This window comes from Echiichthys vipera (genome assembly GCF_963691815.1).
Source record: "Echiichthys vipera genome assembly, chromosome: 4".
NCBI lineage: Eukaryota > Metazoa > Chordata > Actinopteri > Perciformes > Trachinidae > Echiichthys > Echiichthys vipera.
Genome location: NC_139829.1, coordinates 27,493,932 through 27,515,154, shown reverse-complemented (window position 1 = coordinate 27,515,154; position 21,223 = coordinate 27,493,932). Strand labels below are relative to the sequence as shown.

Genomic DNA, 21,223 nt, shown 5'->3' with positions numbered 1-21,223 from the left:
GACCAATGTTTCGTTTTCTGTCTTCTGAATAATTTGACTTTTCATTCGTAAGTGGCCGAATGTTTTATTTGTTCCGTCAAAAGTTGGTCTCACTTTAAAGTATAATAAAATACTAAAAGATGCAGAATTATTTTACTATATTTAAGTGTTTAAAAACGCATATTGTATATATAAATATAGCCTCATATAAATGGAATCTATGACCATCTGTCTTCCCAAAGTGCAATTCAAAGGAGCCTTTTAGCTCATGATTACAGAAATGGAATAGTGACTAGTAGTTCTCTGTAACCCAGTTGTCTCATTAAATATCTATATTTAAGGGGGAAGGAAAGTGAATGTGAAATATGTCCCACTTGTCCCGAAATGCAAACGTATCTGTTTATGTGAGAGGAAAACTGCCCTGCCCTTGATATTCATTGTTGGGAAATGTTGTGACCTTACATTTATGTGGAAGTTAGTCAATGTCATGCATAAATTCTGTGTTGTTGTAGTGTACTTCAGGCAGCTTCATAAGAAACACTGTTTTGACCTGGCAGAGGGAGGGGGAGGGGGAGGCAGGGTGGAGGGAGGGAGTGTGTATCTATACCTGAGTGCACAGGACAACATCCAGGAAGGTAGACTTCAGAACTATGGTTTCCCTGCTGAGACAGAAAGGACTTAAGAGCAGGAGGGGAGTAGTGACTGAGGTGTGGGAGACGGCTGGTATTTTTAACACCCTCAACTGTCCCTTACGGGTCTCCCATTAGGTTCCATTGGAAAAATCGGGTCCGCCCAGAAGAGCAGGCTCTCCCACAGTGCGTCCACACATCCCTGGCTCTGGCCCTGCCACCGTGGGGCCTGGCAGTCCCATCAGGGCCCCACTGGACATGTACTCCTCCAAAAAGAAAAAGGGACTGCTCTCCAAAGGGAAGACACTATTGCAAAGACTTGGCGCTGTAAAATAATTTCTTGACATACTTGGGGAGTCATTTACTTTCTGGTAGTTTAAAAAAACAAAAAAACAACAGTAGACAGGTGGTATTTGTGAGCTTGGCAAATACTTTATTCTTGTACATTTGTTGTATACTAGAATATTTGTATTTTGTTAACAGCATCCACTACATATTTTCAATAACATCTCACATTCTGATCCTGAAACCTTATGGCGTCAGCCGACGTAGTATTGAGCATCTTACCTCCAAATCTGTGTTCTGCTGTAGACAGAGACAGGGCCCGGGGCATTCTTCGTGTTGCACCTGATCAAGTCTGATGGGGCTTAATACACCACATTATGAGTCTGAACAGTGTCTCTGTGTACAGAAATCAGACGTTTGTTTTTAACAGAGGGATCAAGTAAACCTTGAAGTCCATTTATTAAATCAGAAGAAAGATGGACTTGAAGAGCCTCCACTTGAGCTCGTTATAAGTAGCCAGTCACAGGAATTGTATGAGGGGTTCGGAGAGGCATGCTTTACTTCAGGGCCCAATATGGAATCTGGAGAAAGCAGGACTTTAATGCGGTGTGTCAGAGTTAACTCCTACTCTTCTGCCCCACCTCAACAACTGTGATAGAGGCAAGTGCCCCCCCAACAAACACATCAGACTCCTAATAAAAGAAGCACATACTGTTCCTACTACAGGGTCTCTGCATTGAAATCAGCCTGATGGAAATGCCTAGAAGACCCAACCTCCATGTATTTGCCTTATAATCGCACAATGGTTAGTACTTTTGCCCAGTAGCGCGTGCAGTTCCATGCCTACTATTCACTTATGTTGGTACTTCATACAATCTTTTTGCAGATGTTCAACCTGACTTGTGACGTGCAGGGTATTGTGTGACTGTCGTGATTTCCATAGGACCGGAGCTTACATATAACCGTCCAAGACTCCTATATTGACAATGTCAATTATCTATAATGAAGCCCCTAAAAAGATTTTGAATCTTAGAAAATAGATAATGAAAAAGATTTAAAGGGCAAAAATTACCTTTGCGTACTAATTTCTGGGGCTAATGAGTGAATGAAGGGACTTATAATTTTTAAGTTCACTGTTTTAGATGTCCCACTGATGCACATCTGATTTAAAATGTCACTCTACAAAGGAAACTATGACATGACAGATCAAAGAACAAATATAAGTAGTGAATCTGTGATATAGCATTAGCAAATAAAGTCATGTTACTGTATTGCATTTGATTCATGCAAAACTTGGGCTTCACCAGAAGACTAAACGTTTGACTGTTTTCACAGTAGTTCACAGTGAGACACAAGGCTACCTCTGCACTACTCCAAAATCTATTAGATCTGAAATGTTTATTCAAGCCAATCTGTCATCGATGCCTGTTCAGTGTCCCGACTTAGGCTGGTGCAGGATACAAGTACTGTATCTCTCTCTCTCTCTATATATATATATATCTATATCTATCTACACCTTCATGTAGAGTAGTGAATGTATGATGAGATGAAAGCCAATGTATTTTCAAAGCTGCCCAAAAGGATTGTGCAGATGTCTCGTCTTTGTGCGTGAAATGAAACAGTCCATCCTTATTTCCACACACAATTCTGTTTTTCCATTTCATCCTCATGTATTTAAAAAGAAAAGAAAATCTAGCCTATTTTTTCTACACACGAGTTTAACTGAAACTGCCAAAAAAGAATGTATGCAAAACATTCTGTAATACTTTCTGTACAATTCTCGGCCGGACAGCCATGTTCACCTGTGGTAAACTGACGTACATCTTTTCCTATGTATGGACCATGTGTTCAGGCATTGCTTTGATTCATTTTGAGTGACTGTTGCTCTTTTTGTACTTTGTCCATTTGTAAAATTGTTTTTAAATGTTTATACTTGATTTTCAAACTGCCTTTTTTGTACATTTAACTTTATAATCAAACAGTGCAAGCTTTCCCCATGGTGTCTTGAAGACCATATTGTTTAAAAGTCTGCAATTGTGTGCTAGCTTTATGATAAGAATTATCAGCCTATATTGGTGGTTACAAATTATTGTGTGGGTGTGCATGTGCAATCTTTTCTAAAAAAAGAAAATAATCTAAATAAATTTGATATTTTGTATTTCTGCATGTGTGATTTCATTTAAACAAAACAGCATGCCAGAGCCAACAGATGTTTATTAATCATTTGTAACATTGTAATGTTTATATAGGTCAACATATAGGTTGCTAATTACAAAAAAATACTTTTATAGTAAACAAGTAAAAACAGAACATTTTAGTGTCCCCTGTGAAATAAAAGCGTTGCCTGGATATTTCCTTACTCAAAAGAAAAAAGCCAACATCAACTTATTTTGGTAATTAAGTTACACATGAATACAATAATGAAATATTCCTCATATCAGGACCGGCTTGGATTACCTCAGATCAAGCTACTTGTGACATTTAACATCAGCTACTTTACAAACTTCAAATGTAATTCCAACAGTAGACAAAGTGCATCACTGATGATTTTAGCACATGCTAGCTTTGACCTCAATTGCATCATTAGACCTCTTGAACCGCGTAAATCAATACACAGGGCTACCTGACACTAGAAATGCAAACAAACTTGTAGCTTTGGCAAAACTCTACTTATATTACTTCAAACTGAAGAGAACTTTTGTAACAAAAGTTTACATATGGCACAAAGTGACTCAGGGCGCACACACTGTCCCTTCATATCGTGCCCCGGCCTTCAGGGTACTTGTCCCCCCCTCCCTCTCCCCCCTCTGGCCAGCCCATTTCTACTCACACTGCCTGGGCCTCGCGCAAATGCTTCTTGCTGTCCATACGCCATCACGTCGTAACACGTCACACGCATTGATGACGTCATCGCAATGCGTTGCTTTGTTTACAAATCTTTCCATAGACCGCAGAGTTTTTGAGAGTCTTGTCGACTGTTTAATATTATCATTCGACCAAATCTGCAGTAAACACTCCACCTCCGCATCACACCAACGTGAACCTTTTGCCGCCATTGTTGTTGTTGTTAAATGTCCGCGCATGGTCCGTCCTATTTTCTATGTCCGAACAGGCGCACATAAATTACGTCAGAACCGTCGTAGGCCTCGTGCTCGTACATGTGCAAACGCGCTCTACAAAAGCCCACCTCTCTCAGACAGGCTGTGAATGGCCAGCTGGCCGCAGCTATGCGCGGAGCGGTTGCACTCACACTGGTCAAACACACTAGGCTTTAGCCGAAAAACCTGTTTTGGCCCGGTGCGGAAGGACAGTGTGAGTGCGCCCTTTATGGCTAAAGTCTAGTTATTTTGACCAGTGTGAGTACAACTGTACCGTGCACAGGCACGGCACAGTTCAGAGAGGTGGGCTTTTATAAAGCATGGATGCACATGTACGGGCACGAGTGTGCGCATGTCGCCAAAGGGTTCGTGGTGGTCTGATGTATGGGTGGAGTGTTAACTGCAGATTTGGAAAAACTGACAAAACTAAGTCTGTGAGGGGTGATGACGTATAAGCAATACGCCAAACCTCGGATCATTTCAAGTAGGCTAATGTGAGTACAAGCGGGCCTGGGCCAAGGGGGAAGAGGGAGGGGACAATCAACCTAAGCACGGGGCACGATATGAATGGACAGTGAGTGTGCCTTGCTCCTCTTTTTATCCTTACAGGTAGAAGAGGAGGTCGTCTAGTTTGACATTAGGCTCCCTGTGGATGCTTTGACCCACAAGAAAGGCCAACTTGTGGGCGTACTGGCAGGGAGCGGGCACTCGGATGATCCCCTAAAGCACAGAAGAAAATAAACAAGGCGTTTCATTTCTTAAAGCACTCTTTGACCTTTACTGCTGCTTCATTGGATTACGTGATGTTAGCTCTGATCAGCTATTCTTAAATAGAATTTCTATAACTAGTTGTTCCCAACTATGACAAATGCCCAGTCCTGTACTAGAAGATATTTTCAGTGCAATTGCAGTTAAGTTCCAGTTGTACTCGAAATTACAGCCAAGTACAGCCATTCAGGATGAAAGCCAGCCTACCTGCCAGTTGTAGTACATGTGGCAAAGCTTGTAGGTAAGCCGCTGCATGTGATCAGGTTTCAGTCCACTGGTGTCGTACACAACATTGTAGTGGGTTGGGGAGACGCTCCCAGTGCGGATAGCCTGGCTCACGATGAAGAAGTCATACCTTGCAAGAAAAGGGTTGCAGCAGTTAACATCTATAACTAAATAAATGGACAAATGACTAAAAACGCACACACAAAACAAAAAAATCCATACCACTCTGGACGGGTGACCTCTGAGTCAATAATGGTGCCTGGGGGAGGGTTGGACACCTTGCCATTGATGTGGGCGAAAAACCTGCTGCTGATGCGCTTCTTCACCACCACCACACTCAGCTTTGGCCTGTAATGAGCAGATAAAGAGGCTCCATCAAAAACTGACAATGTACAGTATAATGAGCTTTGTTGAAGTTCTTTTGGTGTGTGAACTCTAAGATCAAACGTAAAGTAAAAAAATAGGGCTATAAGTATAAATTGTTTCAGAACCTGCTGTTCTAAATGTAATTCACAAATCCAAGGACATGGAAGTGTATGTTGTCAGCGCACTGAAGATTCAACAAACAGCAGCTTCTATGGGCAACAGCTTGTTTCTAGGGCTACTAAAGACGAATACTTTGGACATGAAAACTCACATATAGTCGTGGCCCATGGACTTGATTGAGTCAATGATCTGTGAAACCTCATAGTTGACTACACTGTGCAGCTGGCCGTCTCCCACTCCATCTCGGTACACAATGATGCGAGAAGGCAGGCAGTTGTTGAATTTCAGATAGTTCTTCAGTGCAGCTGGAAAACAAATACAAAGTTATGACAGGTATTCCAGGATTGGTGATAGACAATTCACATGTGTATTTAAGTAAAACAGACATTTGTAGAATTTTGGAGATCTACCTACCACTTAAGGCCATCTTCAGTCCATCCATGATTTCCTGGCCTTTGTGCTGCAGCACACACTTTGAGAACCACCTAGACAAAGGAATTAGAAATGTCACTAAAAGCATGGTCGATCCATGGCACTAAATCAAAGACTGGGAGGTAGCCAAAACTACTACTATGAAGTAGACCTGTGCAGATGTTAAGTACAACCTCATTCAGGCTGCAGACCAAGGTACCATATGAAAAGAAAGTGTTGTAGAAGCTAACCTGCTCATGCTCTGGTTGAGGCTGGCCACCAGGGCTCCAATGGACCTTTTCCCAGCAGTGCTGTCATGGTAGCAGTCAATGCCCACAATCATCAGCTGTTTGAGCTGTGCAATGAAGTGGGACAAGTTAGCAGTACAGTATTCCAGCTCTGCAATGGCGAGTGTAGGGAGCCACTGCGGATCTGATAGGTCGTTGGTGAAGTTCATCAACACACGACAGGGAGAAACGCTGATCAATCAATGACAGATAATCTGCTGATACAGAACAAGTTTGTATTTTCCAATGGTAGTAAGTAATGGTAGGACTATAGCCGTAAAATCTGATCGCTGGTCACCAGATGTCTCAAAAACAGCATACATGTGCATGCCACCGCAGGTGCCAGCATCTTCGAACCTGTTGCTGACATCTTCAGGACTCTGGTCTTAACAGCAATGAAAAGATGACATGTATCCTTTGAGAGTTATGGTAATTTATTGTTTACATTATGTCAACTTGCTGAGTGTGTGAAAACTTAATTTAGCACTGAGAAGCAGTTCAAAGTAGACAAACACACATTACTAACGTTAGCTTGTTAGCGCGACCAGAAACCAACAAGCAGTTAACATTAGCTTAAAATGGTCTCTCTTTTAACCGGGTCCCAGAGTGGGAAGATTTTTCATCTGGGAGGATGAAACCGCATACTTTGTTAACGATGTAGTCGGCAGGCAGTTACAGCACCACATCTAGGCCTGGCATGTGTAATACAACGTTTTAAGCCGGTTTCACTGGTTTTCGGACGCAGATATATCTTGATCCAGTCCATGTGGACAGAAAACGTTTTAAGAACAGACAAAAAAGTAAAAAAGTTGTTTCAACTCTCTCAGCTTAATCCTCTACTACCTTAATCGTGTTTTCCAAAAACGCACCTTATCTTTAAATTTCTTCAATGTTCTGATTAAAATAATTAGTGTGTACACAACTTACAGGGATTTCCACACTCCAGAGCTCTCCTCCCATCTTGCAAGCCATTTGCAGAGCGATCTTGGTAGCCACAGTCATGAGTGCCTGAGGCTTGCCGAGGGTACGGGAAAGCACACACTGGCTGGGAGTGGGGCAGTCCACACAAAGGTACTTCTTGACACTGTCGTACTTGTCCTTCCTGTTGCTGGGGAGGACCACCACCACCTAACAGAAACAACTGGATGGTGTCATACTGTTTTGTTGACACTGCACATCTCTATGCCTTAAAATCAACACACACAATGCAAACAATGAAGTTCATCAATGGATCACAGGAAATGTTAAAGCACTGATTAAATAATACGCAAAAGTCAAATTTATGAAGGTGTTTCTGCATTATATATATCCAGTCACTAACCATCTGCACTTGGGGTCCAACATTCTGCTGCAGGGCCCTGAGGAGAGACTCCTGATGATCCTCAAATTCGATCCTGAAAAAAACGACAGGTTGCAATAAATAAATGACATTACTATAACAACGTAACAACTTAACCCAAGAACATAATTTTGCTTAGGTAGGCCACAATAAGGTTAACGAATACTTCAAAATATAGACCTTAAATTACTAAATTCAGACTAATTACATTAACATATTCTAAGTACCTGAGACAAGTGTCACAAGGTTTTGCACTCAGTCGCCGTTTATTATGTATGCCTAGGTTAAACTTATGCAGTTTAATACAACAGTCCTGTAATAAATCCTACCGTCATGAAAGTTACATTTTTCTGATATTTGCACACCTCGAAATACAATTGAAAAAACTGTAGACGCCGTATGCTAGAACTCACATAACTGATCTCTGTATGCGGATACCGAGTGGACCTGAGACTTTGTGGAGGGTCTGCAGGAGAGAATCTGCTTCGTTGCGGTTACGACGGGTAAAAAACATGAGCCAGTTACTCAGGGGAGGAGCGTTGATCAGAGGCACCCCACGCATCTCTTTGACCCAGTCAGCCATCCAGGGGTTGTACTCATACTATGTGACACAAATGATCATGTTAATCTCTCAATTCCGATCATATGAATAAATCCATTTAATTAATTCAAGAAACAAAATTTATGCAACAACAAGCTTACTATACCGATTTGGGACCCTGGAAAATCCTCTCAGCTGGAAGGACTCTGCCAGTCAGACTTAGGAGTTGCTTATCAAAGTTGAGTCCCCACTTATCCAGCTCCCCCTGTGCATCAGCATCCCTGTGAAATAATGTTTAGGATTTAAATCAGTGCCTGGGATTATAATGCCTGAAGATGTTGACAGAAAAACTTGGTATCTTAACTTCTGTGAATATGAACAGACCAATTACTAGGAGTGTGACAAGACCCTCAGCTCACTAGATGAGACGACCCACAATATTGAGTCCACGAGACGAGAGCTGTGGTGATGCTGCAGGTGTCTTTGAATAGTACTTGTTTTAGCCGTGGTGTAGCCTGCAGTACTCACGCCTGTAAAAGTATACCGCCCAACCTAAGGACAATCTTTTTGGGTAACAGTTTAGATTAATATAAAAATCACTAACTTAAAAAAAAAAAAAAAAGACAGTAACTCTATAGGTGCGTTTCCATTGGGGTAAAATCTGGCTGCACAGAAAGTTGCAGGGCACGCCCTCTCACTCGGCGTGTTTCCATTACAAAAGGAGGCATTTATAAGACTCCAGAGGTGACATACCACTCTGAAAGGGCTTTGATCGCCGGTGATCAGCTGATACAGTGCGCCCTGATTTAAGGTGGCCCGTATGATTCACCTAGTTATGTACAAATAACATGAAAACACATTTACTGTTGACCTTTCATCTGCCCCTGAACATCCCCCACCCCTTTAAAAGAAGAGGCAGAAGAGGTTGAAAGGCAGGGAAAAGTACTTGTGACGGGGTCGATGTTGACCTTTCACAAATTACACTTGCAAGGTTTACAGCTTCTCTACTGTCAACCAGGTGCCAATAAGGAATAATTAGGATTTTAAAATCTGTTTATTAAAATGTGTGCTTGCAGCATTTGTGACTATGAAAATCAGAAAAGACACCTACGTCTGTATTTTGGAGACAAATCTGTTGAGGCGTGCCTCCCTCTGCTCTGGAGACAATTTGGTGTGGCTGTCCAAGTCCTTCATCATGTGGAAGTCAGCTCGCATCTTGTCAGTCAAGCCTGTCAAACAATGAGTTTTCATTTAAAGTTAAGAAAAATCCTCTTAATGGCTATAGTTTACCATGTATGACCTCCCTGCTGAAACCAATAACCACACACGGACTTTGGAGTCTTTTACGCTGTAGTCTTGTGATCAGAACATTATGCCTGGTTTCAGAAAACATTACCTCCTTATAAACATACAGTACATCTGATCCCATTATTATAGGTGAAGCAACACGTGTTAAGCCTGAAAAAAGTCACACACACACTTGACAATGAGATCGTAATAACCTGTAAGGTAGCACAGCTCTGGGATGAGCATGGCGGGGCCTGGAGGAGGACCTCCAGAGGGACCCATCCTCTTCACATGGCTGACCAGCAGCACCTGGTTCCCATCGACGATGTCCAGGTTATATTGCTTAGAACAGGAAGTAGGAATATTTGAGTCCCTGAATAAAGGTTAACATTTAGCCGTATCACTTACTACATTTAGCCTAAAATGTCACTAGAATCCCCATAAACATTGGAGTTATTTCCACATTTCTTTCTTTAATGTGCTCAATCCCAATCCCTTCAAAGTGAGTATGTGCCAATAAGAGTTGAATATAACATGCATTATATTTGTGTGCATCTGTTGAAGCAAGGAAAGTTAATATCAGGAAAGTTCGACCAATACTTGAGTTCATGACACATACATTCTTGTAGTAGTTCTTGAAGGAAATGTCTTTGTCTCCCTTTGTGAATGTGTTGTTGGGAGTATGATCCCATGCAATATCATCAATCCTGTAGGTCTTGTTGTTGTACCTAAACAAATTGAGGCAGTGAGATAAAGGGAAATATTTGATAAACTTCCCTTCCAAGCCCAGTAGTAAGCGACGCAGGACTGCTACATATGAATCCAAATATTTGTTTGTGTGTGAAATGTGGATCCTACTTGGTGAGGACTATGAGTCCAATCAGCTCCTTGGCGCAGATATCAGGGAACCGTTGATTCCCACACTTCTGCCTCAGGTTGGCCATGAGGTCAAGGACCGTCTCACTGCGCAGCACCTTGTGGCTCACGTCAGTACACAGCATAATGGATGACTCGTACTGCATAATGGCCGTGGTGTAGCCTGGCCAGATGGTCAGCCTAAGACAGAACGAAATGCTCACCATCTTTCATCTCAAATCTAATAAAACAAAAGTAGTTTCCATCAGTGAGGATTTCCCCATTAACTGAACTCTGCTACAGCGTCTCACTGGGTTAAAAAATGTCTACTTAAACAATCGTTTAGCCTTTAAACACCAGGACAATTCCTCAAAAATAAATCCTTAGAAATAATTCTCATATCCCATTTTCTAGAAAATCATCAGGTTTACAGACTTTTACACAGTAGCCTAAACATTTAAAAAAGACTTAAGTTAATTAAACCTCCCACAGTGGAAATATGTGCTTTATGTTTTTATCATAAAACACAGCATTGTCTAAATATACTGCGATATACATTTGTGAATACTATTAGTAAATGCATTGTTCTGAGCAAGACAGCAGCATGCCAAGTTGCAGAATCTGAGTCTTTCCAGTTTATTGAATCCAGGTAGCTGCAGCATGATAGTTTTAGTTTTGTCTGTTCAAGTTTAATGTGCTACTTTCAGTGACCACCATTTGCATTCCTGTGTCTGCAGCCACAGAAATGTATGTTCTTCCCTTATGGATACACTGTCGTAATTCTAGTTTTAGTGTATTCAAGTGGAAACGTGGGATTTAATGATGCAGATGGCACCCAACATCTGACTGTTGTGTCAATGCTTTAACATCTGACATGGTTTGTAATTTATGTCTATTTAAGTTTCAAGTGAACTCCTAGATTATAATAGTCCGCTGTGACTAGAATACTTTTCATTGAATGCTATTGCATTTATTATGAGTGAGTCATTATTTATAGCTACCTTGCATTGTTTAAGCTTTCAGAACCACACACAAAATGTTTGTATTGCATTGAAGTACAGGAGATTGATCAACTGTCTCTATAAATGAAAGCAAGCAGCCTGTAATTACTGACCCTTCGTTACAGGAATGTTAGACACAAATGAGGATAAACTTTTATTAAGGCCAGGTTGAATAAGAGTGAATCTACTCTGCCCATACCGGGTTATGGATAACTAATGCAGAGTGCGTATTTAAAATAATGCTATATGAAGTGAGAAAATGGCATGTCATTTAAAATGTTTGGTTTGCTTGTGTTGACATATACCCCTGCCATTAGTTTTCTTATCAGTGAGGCAGAACCTTATTCTAGACACTCATGGAGGATGACATCTCAAAAATACACAATAATTACTCTTATATACTTTGTGCGTGAGAGCTGTACAAAAAAGACAATAGTGAGATAAGTGACTATACCTGTGCTGTGGGATGTTGAGTGGATCCTTGGGGTTGTAGTAGTTGCGTCCTATCTGCTGCATGTCGAGAATTCTCAGGATCCTGACAAAATTAAATAATCCATTAATGAGATGTAAGGAGTTTACAAAGATCCAAAGATGCCCTGGTGAATTGTATTAATATCTAAGCTTTTGTGATCAAAATCAATTATTGGAGGATGTTTCATTGAATTTGGCAGATGCATTACATATTTCAGTTGGGCATTACTTAAGACCTGAGAACTGGAACATTTACCTTCTGAATAGGATGTTGTAAAACTGAATGCACACTGGCGATGTGGGTGGCAGTTCATTTGTCAGGGTGACAGTTATCTGAATCTTTTCTCCGTTCCTCGTCTCGCTGTGGAGCACAGTTTCCTAAACACAAAGTAAACAAGTTAACGTTCTCAGCCTGAACACAACACGATAATTGGTGATTTGAAAATATGCAGGATCTCATAATGAAGAAATATCAGGTTTGCATGTGACAGCATGGGGCCCTAATGATTGACCAGAGTTAGTTTGGTCTAGTATGGTGCAGGCTATTCTACTTGTGGATAAACAATTACAAAACACTGATAACCATCCAACATGTGACTGATTAGCCATGTTTTTCTTTTCTTTCTTTAATCCTTTATTCCTAATAATTGTGCGTCAGTCTACATATTTGATCAGATTACCTTGCTGGGCAATCTTTGAGGTAAGAAAAGCAGAGCTCCATCAAAGCTTCGCGCTGAGCCAAGTACTTCCTCGTGATGAAAGAGGAGGGCAGATCTCAGGCGACGAGCCTCCACTGGTGGTTTGAAGTCCACATGGTACTGATACAGCACCCACCGAGGGCGGGACACGATCCGAAAGAAGTTTGCTGTCAACTGAATGGAAGCACCAGATGTTCCTGGGGAAGTAACCACACACAATTTTAGGGAGTGATATATAATCCTCTCCACCAGTTGTAAAATGTACATTTGCTGCATGTGTAGTGTATGTTCATTTCAAATGATGACTGACCAGACTTTGAGTCCTTAACATGCTCCATAGCCTGTCTGGTATTAACCCCTGCATCATGAAAATCCCGGTGGCGTCCACCTCTTTCTCCCAGCTTCACCTGCTGAAAGCCGCCGGAAATCTGTAGAACGGCTAATGAAAACAAATCGAGACCATCACCACTTTATGTATATTTTAATGCAGAACTCTGACTTAAAAAGGAACTGTACTCACTATTAACAATTAATATAGCAGCAAACAAATATTTTCCATGTGAAGATATAGTGGAGAAATGGCATCCTGAGCAGAAAATCAAGGCTTTCTCTCTCTCTGTGTTGGGGTCCCATTTCTCTCTCGACTGACTAAATACTTTTAACTATCCTATCTCTCAACAGTTCATCTACATTTTCTGTCAATTCTTCCAAGTGACTGTACCTTCTGCAGAATAGGGTCCTGGAACGCCTTTCTGCCGCCCTCTACCGACCAGCTCTCCCTCTGCGGGTCCAGGAGCCGCTGTTGCAGGCTCACGAGCCTGGCTCTTCCAGAAGTGAAGAACACCAATACATTTTTTAATGTGTACTAGCAAGGACGCAGTTTAAACAACAAAGTTCAATATGGCAAATTTAAATTGTCCATTCACAACAATTTCAAATAAAGTGGCGTGCCCTTCCTTGTATTTCCTGTACTGGTCAAGCCTTCAGCAATCAGAATTAAGGCATCCATTGAGATACGAACAAAACCTTGTTTTAAGGAAAACACTATACAGTTTTACTTTTCCTATAATAGATATAAAAGATACCTCCAATGGGAATAGTAAGATCTCTAGATCATTATCAATATTGGGAACATATGTTTCATAGCTGAGAACCAACATTTTGTTACCTTCAGTTCCTGTGGTAACAGAAATTGTAAATAATAGGCCAAAAAACATCTACACAACTACACGGTTACCACTGGAATTACTCAGGCATGCTTTTTGAAAGTGTGATATTTAATAAAAACAACAAACTGGACTTGAACATGGCCCTAAATATTGCCATGTCACGTGTATCAAGGGGATATAAAAATGTATGCAATGACTCAGGTGAGAGTGTTATTACAGACTGCACTTACTGCTCCAGGTGCTGCAGTGTCTTGACCACGTGCTCTGCCTCGAGATCGAGCTCGTGCCCTTCCAGTCATTTTCAAACCCTCTCAAACAAACAATACTCTAGGATTGGTGAATAAACAGTATGTAAGGTTAGAGAATATGCTTTCTGAAAACCCTAACATCATCATTTATAAAGCTTTATGCGCGTAGACAGGCAGAAATGTGTGGTGGCAAACGTTGGTATTTATAGAAAAATGATTTGCGGTGAATCGTGGGTTTCCCTACTATCACCCGTGAGTAAATCCAGTTGTAGTTCTTGATAGGCTGTACTAATATAGGACTTTACTGTTGGCACAGTTAAGATGCAGTTTGAATTCATTATCAAGTCTACATGTTTTAATAATGGGTTGAATTGAATTTTATAACTGCATACGTTGGCCGAAGATGTGAAAAGGTTTTGTGCAAAGTTATGACCAACAATTATGACTTGAAAAGGTAAATTTCGTTAGATAATCATTTTATAAATTGAGAAAATGATCATATTCATCTCCTTTCCCTGCTGAAGTAGAAACTAGTTGATCTCAAGTGTCTCAAATAATGCTCTCAAATATCATCCTTTATTTCTTTCCTCACTTCATACATATAAACACATTGAGACCTGCCATATTATTCCCATTTTTACCCCTTGATATTTTATATATGAATATGCTCCTTACAAATAATAACGGTGGGGTTAACTTGATTCACAGCTGCTGTTACATGTTGCCACTCGCTCTGTTTATGTTTATTTGAAACGCCTCTAAACACCATATTGCGGCGCTCAACCTCCGTAAAGCGCCTCCATTTCCTCCTTTCTGGTTCTTCCTTCTGTGCCATTTTCCTCACGTCAGTCAATGTAACGTCCATATTCATGAGCTATTTAACATATGACATTTATGGAGGATAGTGGGAGGAGGAGTGGGATGATACTGGGTGGAGATAATCCTGCACAATTCACGGCAGGTGGGAATTTCTCGGAAATAGTGCTTGCAAATGTGCCTGCACAGTTTTATAAATCTCTCTTATTACGCAGCACATTCATGTTTTTGTGGGAACGCAATGTTTAGGGAAGGATTTTGGCACAGTTTAATAAACGAGGCCCCTGGTATCTTAACTTCGGAGCTGAAAACCTAAAAAAAAACATTTTATTATTACGATTGAAGTTATTTAGTTACTGTGGCAAATTGTTCGACAATCAATGACCTCGCCATCAATAGAATGATACATATTATTAAAAATATATAAATTTAATTTAGTTGCATAGTGCATATTTTGGTCTTCCGGCCGCTAACGAACTACACGTGCGGCCCGACGACCATGTGCTCAACCAGCTGAGGCTAGCCTAAGTTAGCATGCTAACAAAGGTTACCGCCAAATAAAAAACGCTATTTTCCTTTTGCAGGACTCCACACTAATGTTAAATTTAAGGGTTGAGCATGTTCGTTAAATCGTTAAACTCAGTATTAGGGTTAGAGTTACAGTGCCCCTGTGTTGGCGGACTGGTTTTCAATCAAAGCTAGCTTAAGGTAGTTAACAGGCGTCATGGCTATGAACTTGCAGGCTCAAAGTGGCATAATTTCGCTTCGCAATAACGATAAACTAAGTGAATAAGTCAGATTAATGCATACAATTTGTTGTCGCTATCAATGTTGATACAATCTTAGGCATACTCACTTCTGGAGAAAGATTTCTTAAGTGCAACTCGCTATTTCAAGCAACAAAGTTTCCCGTCAGGTGCATCCACGACGGAGAGGGCAATTTACTTATACGCCTCTTCACTGAGAGAATTAATACGCTTGTACAGATTTATGTTACCTTCATCAAACGCTTGTGCCCTTTATATAGGACACACGTGTCTTTTATAAGTGCAGTTGTGCAATATGAACCTTATATACACGTTATTGACGGGTTACTCAATAATCTAGTAGAAAAGCCTAGGGACTATCTTTTTAAGCGCAATGATCCATTTAACCTGGTGCAGTTGTGTGTGTGACATTTGTAACAGTGTGATCTCAGCTGTGACCACTAGATGTCAGCAGAGCTTTACCAACAGTCCCTAAAGAAACTCAGAGCTCTGATAGAGGCCACAGCTCTGTGCGAACCACGGTAATATTAACTCAACGTGTCACTTTGACCTCCAGCATTTATACTGTATAACTTATGTGAGCATTATAAGACAAGCTCTATTATAATATGGTATATTTACATAATCAAAGTGTTTGTTTAAACACTTAATGGGTAAACTAAGGGAAGGTTGATTCAACCTTGTACTGTTTATGTAGTGCTGAATAAATTGCAGATTGGGGGCCTGTAAGTAAGGCTTCAATGGATTCAGGCTGAGGGTATGAATTAAAGGATGGCTGTATTAAGTGTTAACTCACAGACCAACATTGATTGACTGTAGTATTTATGAAAAACTGAGACACTTGTGTAGTGTTAATTAAGACATCAAGGCTCTCTCCAATACTAAGAAAGCCTTGTGTAGAGCATGGTCATTCCCTTTCCGGTCAAGTTTAACTTATGACCATCATCATTATTATTATTATTATTTAGGCTTAGATTTATATAGCGTCTTTTCTCGGTGCTCAAGGCGCTTTACAGAGTCCAGGTTCCATTCATTCACACAGACATACATGGTGGTGGTAAACTACGTAGTAGGGGCAGACTGACGAAGGCGTGGCAGCCAATCAGCACCTACGGCCCCTCCGACCACCTCCTCAGACATACAGCAGTCATACACATTCACATGAGGCAAGTTGGGTGAAGTGTCCTGCCCAAGGACACAACGACCATGACACAAGTAGGGCAGGGCGGGGATCGACCCTTCGGACATTGGCCGACTCGCTCTACCCACTGAGCCAGAGTCGCCCGACTATTCATGCAAAATGAATAATTCTGAATTGTAATTGTTAATGCTTTCACAAAGTAAAAAAACAACAACAAACAAACTCATACATGCACTCTTTTTAAGAGGCTTTTATTTTTTTCCCAAACTTTTACTCTCTTCTCCACATTCTCCCATTTGAAACCGAACTTGCCACCTCAGAGGGCATTTTTAGGAAGATATACGCAAGTCTTTCATGTCTGAGATCTGAGAGTGATTACAGATTGAGACCTCAGCGACCAGTCTGAGAGGACTCTGCTTCAGTCACTGTTTACCCGCTGGAAGATTTAGGCAGGGACATCAGTGTCATCAAGCCTGATTGATGTGGGGTAAAAAGTCACACTGAGAGCCACATAAGACACAGTGTACAGTTGCGATTTAACATTAGACACAGACATGATATCATGTTGACAAATGCTGAACAATGTGAGCCTGCCACAGGCGGTCCAGTTCTGTAGAAGCTTTGATATTTTTAGTTTTAAAAAAAACACACTATCTCTTCAAACGACATACAAAAAGAAGTAAGAATGAATGAAAAAGAGGAAAGCATGTCCAGGTTGTGTGTTGCAAGCTGAGCAGTGTGGGGCTGAGAAAGGTGCACCCTGCCAGACACGTTGATGAATGCGCTTCAGGCTTCAAGCTTGCCCTGCAGCTCCCAGCGGTGTGGATTCCACGCTTACGCTAATCATGCTCTGTGCGATACTACGGCCCAACGCTGATGAAAAGAAACATGCAACACAGTTAGTATATCAAACTGACTGCACTTTCACAAAATTTACACCCTTCATTTTCATATTATTATCACCATCACATCCAAGGATGTCAGCCCCAACCACCATCTCTGTCGGGAATTTGTTTCTGTATTAATAAGTAGAATTTGTATCATATTCATAGCATTCATTCACTCTCCCTTCCTGTGTCAAATGTTAAAAACAAAACAGGATCAAAGCTTTCATTTGACGGAAATCAGAGTGGTCCCATTAAGCTTGAACTCCTGATTGCAAAACCAAAACAAGAGGGGATTCTGAATAATAAGGATCTACCGTGCCATGATATCAGTAAGAGGGTTAGGAAAATTAGATTATTCGCTTGCCTGCCATGGAACCTAATCTGCTCTGCATCAGTGTGTTCAAAGACACAGGCACTGCATCTCTCTCTCACACACACACACACACACACACACACACACACACACACACACACAGTCAAACCAAGCAAACAGTATGATCAGTTCTATTTATAATTGAGACAGAAAACACCACCACCACCAAAAACGCTTCTCGGAAGAAGACCATTTCTAAGCATCTGAATGAGAGATTTTCTTCCCCAAACATTAAAGTTTCTTTTCCTTTCTACCTTTATAGATGAAAATTACTGGTGCTCTAAATAATTACATTAATAAGCCATTACATGTACTCTATCTACATTAAATGCAGTGTAACCAGCATGAAAAATCAGGTTACTAACCCTGTATTTGTCATTTAGACAGTTGCAGTAAACCTCCAGTAGATGGCAAGTCTGCACTTGCGGGCCGACCGAGCCCCCACCAATTTCCTAGAACAGGTGCTCTCATCGTACGCCACCATGGGCTTAGCGGCCAAGCGCAATACTGCAGCACTCGCCTGGAGATCACCTCCTTAAAGTTTTTGGGATACCAATCGAAAGGCTCATGATTATCTTCAGAACCTCTACTAAAAAAATGTATGTGGGCATCATTTTAGACCCTACCAAAAATGAACTATGGGCAGGGGAATCAGGGTACGCGGCTAAAAAGAGCTGTAGTGAAACACCTCCAGCAGTTTAGGACCCGTCTCCGTAGAGCCCAGTGCAAGCTTTCCATAGGAATGAATGATAATAGAGTCATTTCTCATTGACCCCCATGTTAAACAGGCCGGTTTCACAGCATAATTAAACTTAATTAAGGCCTGGTACAAAAAAACATTATAGTTCATGTTTAGGTAATATCTCCATGACACCACTGATGGGGGTGAATTTTTTGTACCAGGCTAGTTTTCATTTTATTGGAGGTTTAGGTTTATGAATAATTAGGCGCGCAGCCTCTTGAGTGACGCCCAGCAGCTGGCCCTCACTTCTCCTTGGAGGAATACGTCAGCCAGATGGACGTATCTCCCTCTCCCCAACGTCACATCAATGCCCTTTTTTGGTCAGAGGAAATGAGGCGCAGTCAAAGTCTGACAAGATGGCAACTCCTGTAAGCGAGGACGATTGGATCAAGTTGAGAGAAAGGACCCCGACGGTATACTATGTTCATTTTTTTATACAGTCTATGATTTCAACTATACAATTTGTGACAACATGGCCAACCTTGATATGCCCTATAACCTACACTACCTGTCTGTTGTCAAGGGAAGCAATGCGAAGCAAGTGAACTAATATATTATATGATATTAACTGATAAGAAGTAACTGATGTTGTTGTTATAACTGCATAATGCTGTACTTTATAAAAATCAAATATGATTAAATGTGAAATAGTATTAAGTGAATACAGCTCAACAGTTATGACATCAGATGACAACCGGCAGATCTCCTTGACAACCAAGAAAGGTCTATTCACTAAAGAAGATGCAGTTGAAACTACCAAAAAGAAGCTAGTAAGTGGACTCTGAGTTAATATTTGTGTTTAAACAAATGTTTAAATAATGTATTTTGGTGCTCAAGATATTTAACTGTGCAGTCTCTTATTGCACGCCATGTTCCCCTCCAATATAGACAGGAAATGTTCTCGATTATGGAAACTGAGTATTTCTTCTGCACAAAGCTGAGAGATTTTTATGGATTTGTTGTTTTTGATCTGAATCACCTTGCTGTGTTCCTGTAAGTGATAGAACACTGTGAGCAGCAATACCTTAGTCCACTATTTTATGTGTTACTGTGTCTACACATTTTACACAGTATCTCTTCTTTGCTTTATTTTTTTTTACCCTGTATTTACAAGTGAAACTCAATTTTGTAAATGGTCTAAGTGGTGAAGTAATGTTGGCTCAGCTTATGGCACATATTTTAAAATGTTAATTTTCGTTTTACTAATGACTATTTACTATTGACCTAATTATCCTTAACAGGGGCTAGGCTAGATAATGAGTAGGCCTACCGGGGATAATAATGGTCCCATACACTAAAAGGTTAGATTTCCATGCTCTTCTGGATTAGCAGGTCAAGGTGCTATATACATACTGTAAAAATATCAAAACGCTCAATCCACAGAGAAATGCAAACAACATGTCTTCAGGAAACTGTGCCTTTAAACGAGCCGTCAGGACTTCTGTACTGTTGTGATGTCACAACTATATATACTGTATATAGGTAGAAAGTGATGTTACAGTGTATAGGGACAGGCGCTAAAACTGAGCATTTCAGACAGAGGGGGTATCCAGACATGGCTGTATTTTGGACTGGGGCAGTGGGGCCTAGGACTGTTGTGGTCGGGACTGGAGCACCTGACGTTTCCTAGTGTCTTCTTGTGTTTTTTCCACCCCTTGTGTTTCCAGTGCTCCCTGTCTGTCTCTCTGTTGTCATGTTTGTGTGTCTGGCATGGGTGTGGCTCTTCCACCTGGCTCAGCTGTTTCCACCCGCAATCAGCTCCTCACTCCAACCAGTCTTCACACCTGCCTCTCATCAACTCATCACCTGCAGTGCTTATCCCCCGGCTTTCCATACTCGCCGCCAGATTGTTTTTTCACCACAGTGGTATTTACTCACAGGCCTCCTCGTGTTTTTGCTACTTCACAGTGTTTTCTCGTGTGCTAACAGTTATTTCTTATGCTTCAGGATCATGGCCATCTAATCCCCCCACCAGCTTACCTGCCATTTACCACCTACCATGCCGCTGCTTCCAACCCGCTCATGCCAGCCCCCTTACCTGCCTCCAAATCTCAATAAATCACCTTTTCTTAGTTCATAAAAAGGACTGCCAGGGGGCCTCTGATCCTCAGGCCGCTAGATGACCACTAGGCTCCCAGTGCCTATAGTGTTCATTCATTCATTCATCTTCAACCGCTTGTCCCTGTCGGGGTCGCAGGGGGCTGGAGCCGATCCCAGCTGACATCGGGCATGAGGCGGGTTACACCCTGGACAGGACGCCAGTCTATCACAGGGCACATAGAGACGAACAGAGACGGACAACCATTCACACCTACAGGCAATTTTAGAGTCATCAATGAACCTAACACGTGCATGTCTTTGGACTGTGGGAGGAAACCGGAGAACCCGGAGAAAACCCAAGTAGATACAGAGAGAACATGCAAACTCCGCACAGAAAGGCACACAGCTAACCAAAATCTGAAAGACAGTATGGGAAAAAAATTCGTTTTTTCCAACATGAAAGCATAAAAACATGTCGTAGTAGTAACACAAAATACTGTATGTACCTGAACCTGAAATGACACTTTTAAGGGTTTAAGACTCACAAACATTGTTACATGTGATCCTTACTTTCTCACCCACGTCTTTCAGCAACACTTTCTTATAAACCAGATAAAAAGAACCCTTCAGAAAACCACACACACCATGGACAAAGGGCGATAAAACTGAAAAGTTGTCCT

General features: G+C 41.2%; 2 protein-coding genes across 4 annotated transcripts in view; one reads left to right on the top strand and one right to left on the bottom strand.

Moving 5' to 3' along the window:
• rimbp2b (RIMS binding protein 2b) overlaps positions 1-944 on the top strand; it is a gene marked incomplete at both ends in the record, with an annotated part of 83,366 nt that extends 82,422 nt beyond the window's left edge. Inside the window, one exon of the mRNA XM_083913006.1 lies at positions 747-944. Coding sequence (XP_083769132.1) covers positions 747-944 — 198 coding nt within the window. The remainder of the gene's footprint in view (positions 1-746) is intronic.
• A 3,650-nt stretch (positions 945-4,594) lies between these two features.
• piwil1 (piwi-like RNA-mediated gene silencing 1) lies at positions 4,595-13,828 on the bottom strand (the record flags this gene model as incomplete). 3 transcript variants are annotated; one of them, XM_083912015.1, is made up of 20 exons in its annotated part: positions 4,595-4,711; positions 4,967-5,114; positions 5,207-5,332; positions 5,622-5,775; positions 5,885-5,955; positions 6,133-6,236; positions 7,096-7,296; positions 7,490-7,562; positions 7,921-8,108; positions 8,215-8,329; positions 9,160-9,277; positions 9,551-9,677; positions 9,955-10,063; positions 10,194-10,391; positions 11,646-11,726; positions 11,919-12,040; positions 12,343-12,557; positions 12,671-12,799; positions 13,082-13,159; positions 13,756-13,828. In XM_083912015.1, 20 exons carry the CDS (start codon positions 13,826-13,828, stop codon positions 4,595-4,597), a joined length of 2,547 nt encoding a protein of 848 aa, XP_083768141.1. The 3 variants fall into 3 exon arrangements, with proteins under 3 accessions (XP_083768141.1, XP_083768139.1, XP_083768140.1); XM_083912013.1 differs by having other exon boundaries at positions 13,082-13,184; positions 13,760-13,828; XM_083912014.1 differs by having other exon boundaries at positions 13,082-13,178; positions 13,760-13,828.
• Positions 13,829-21,223: the final 7,395 nt, after the last annotated feature.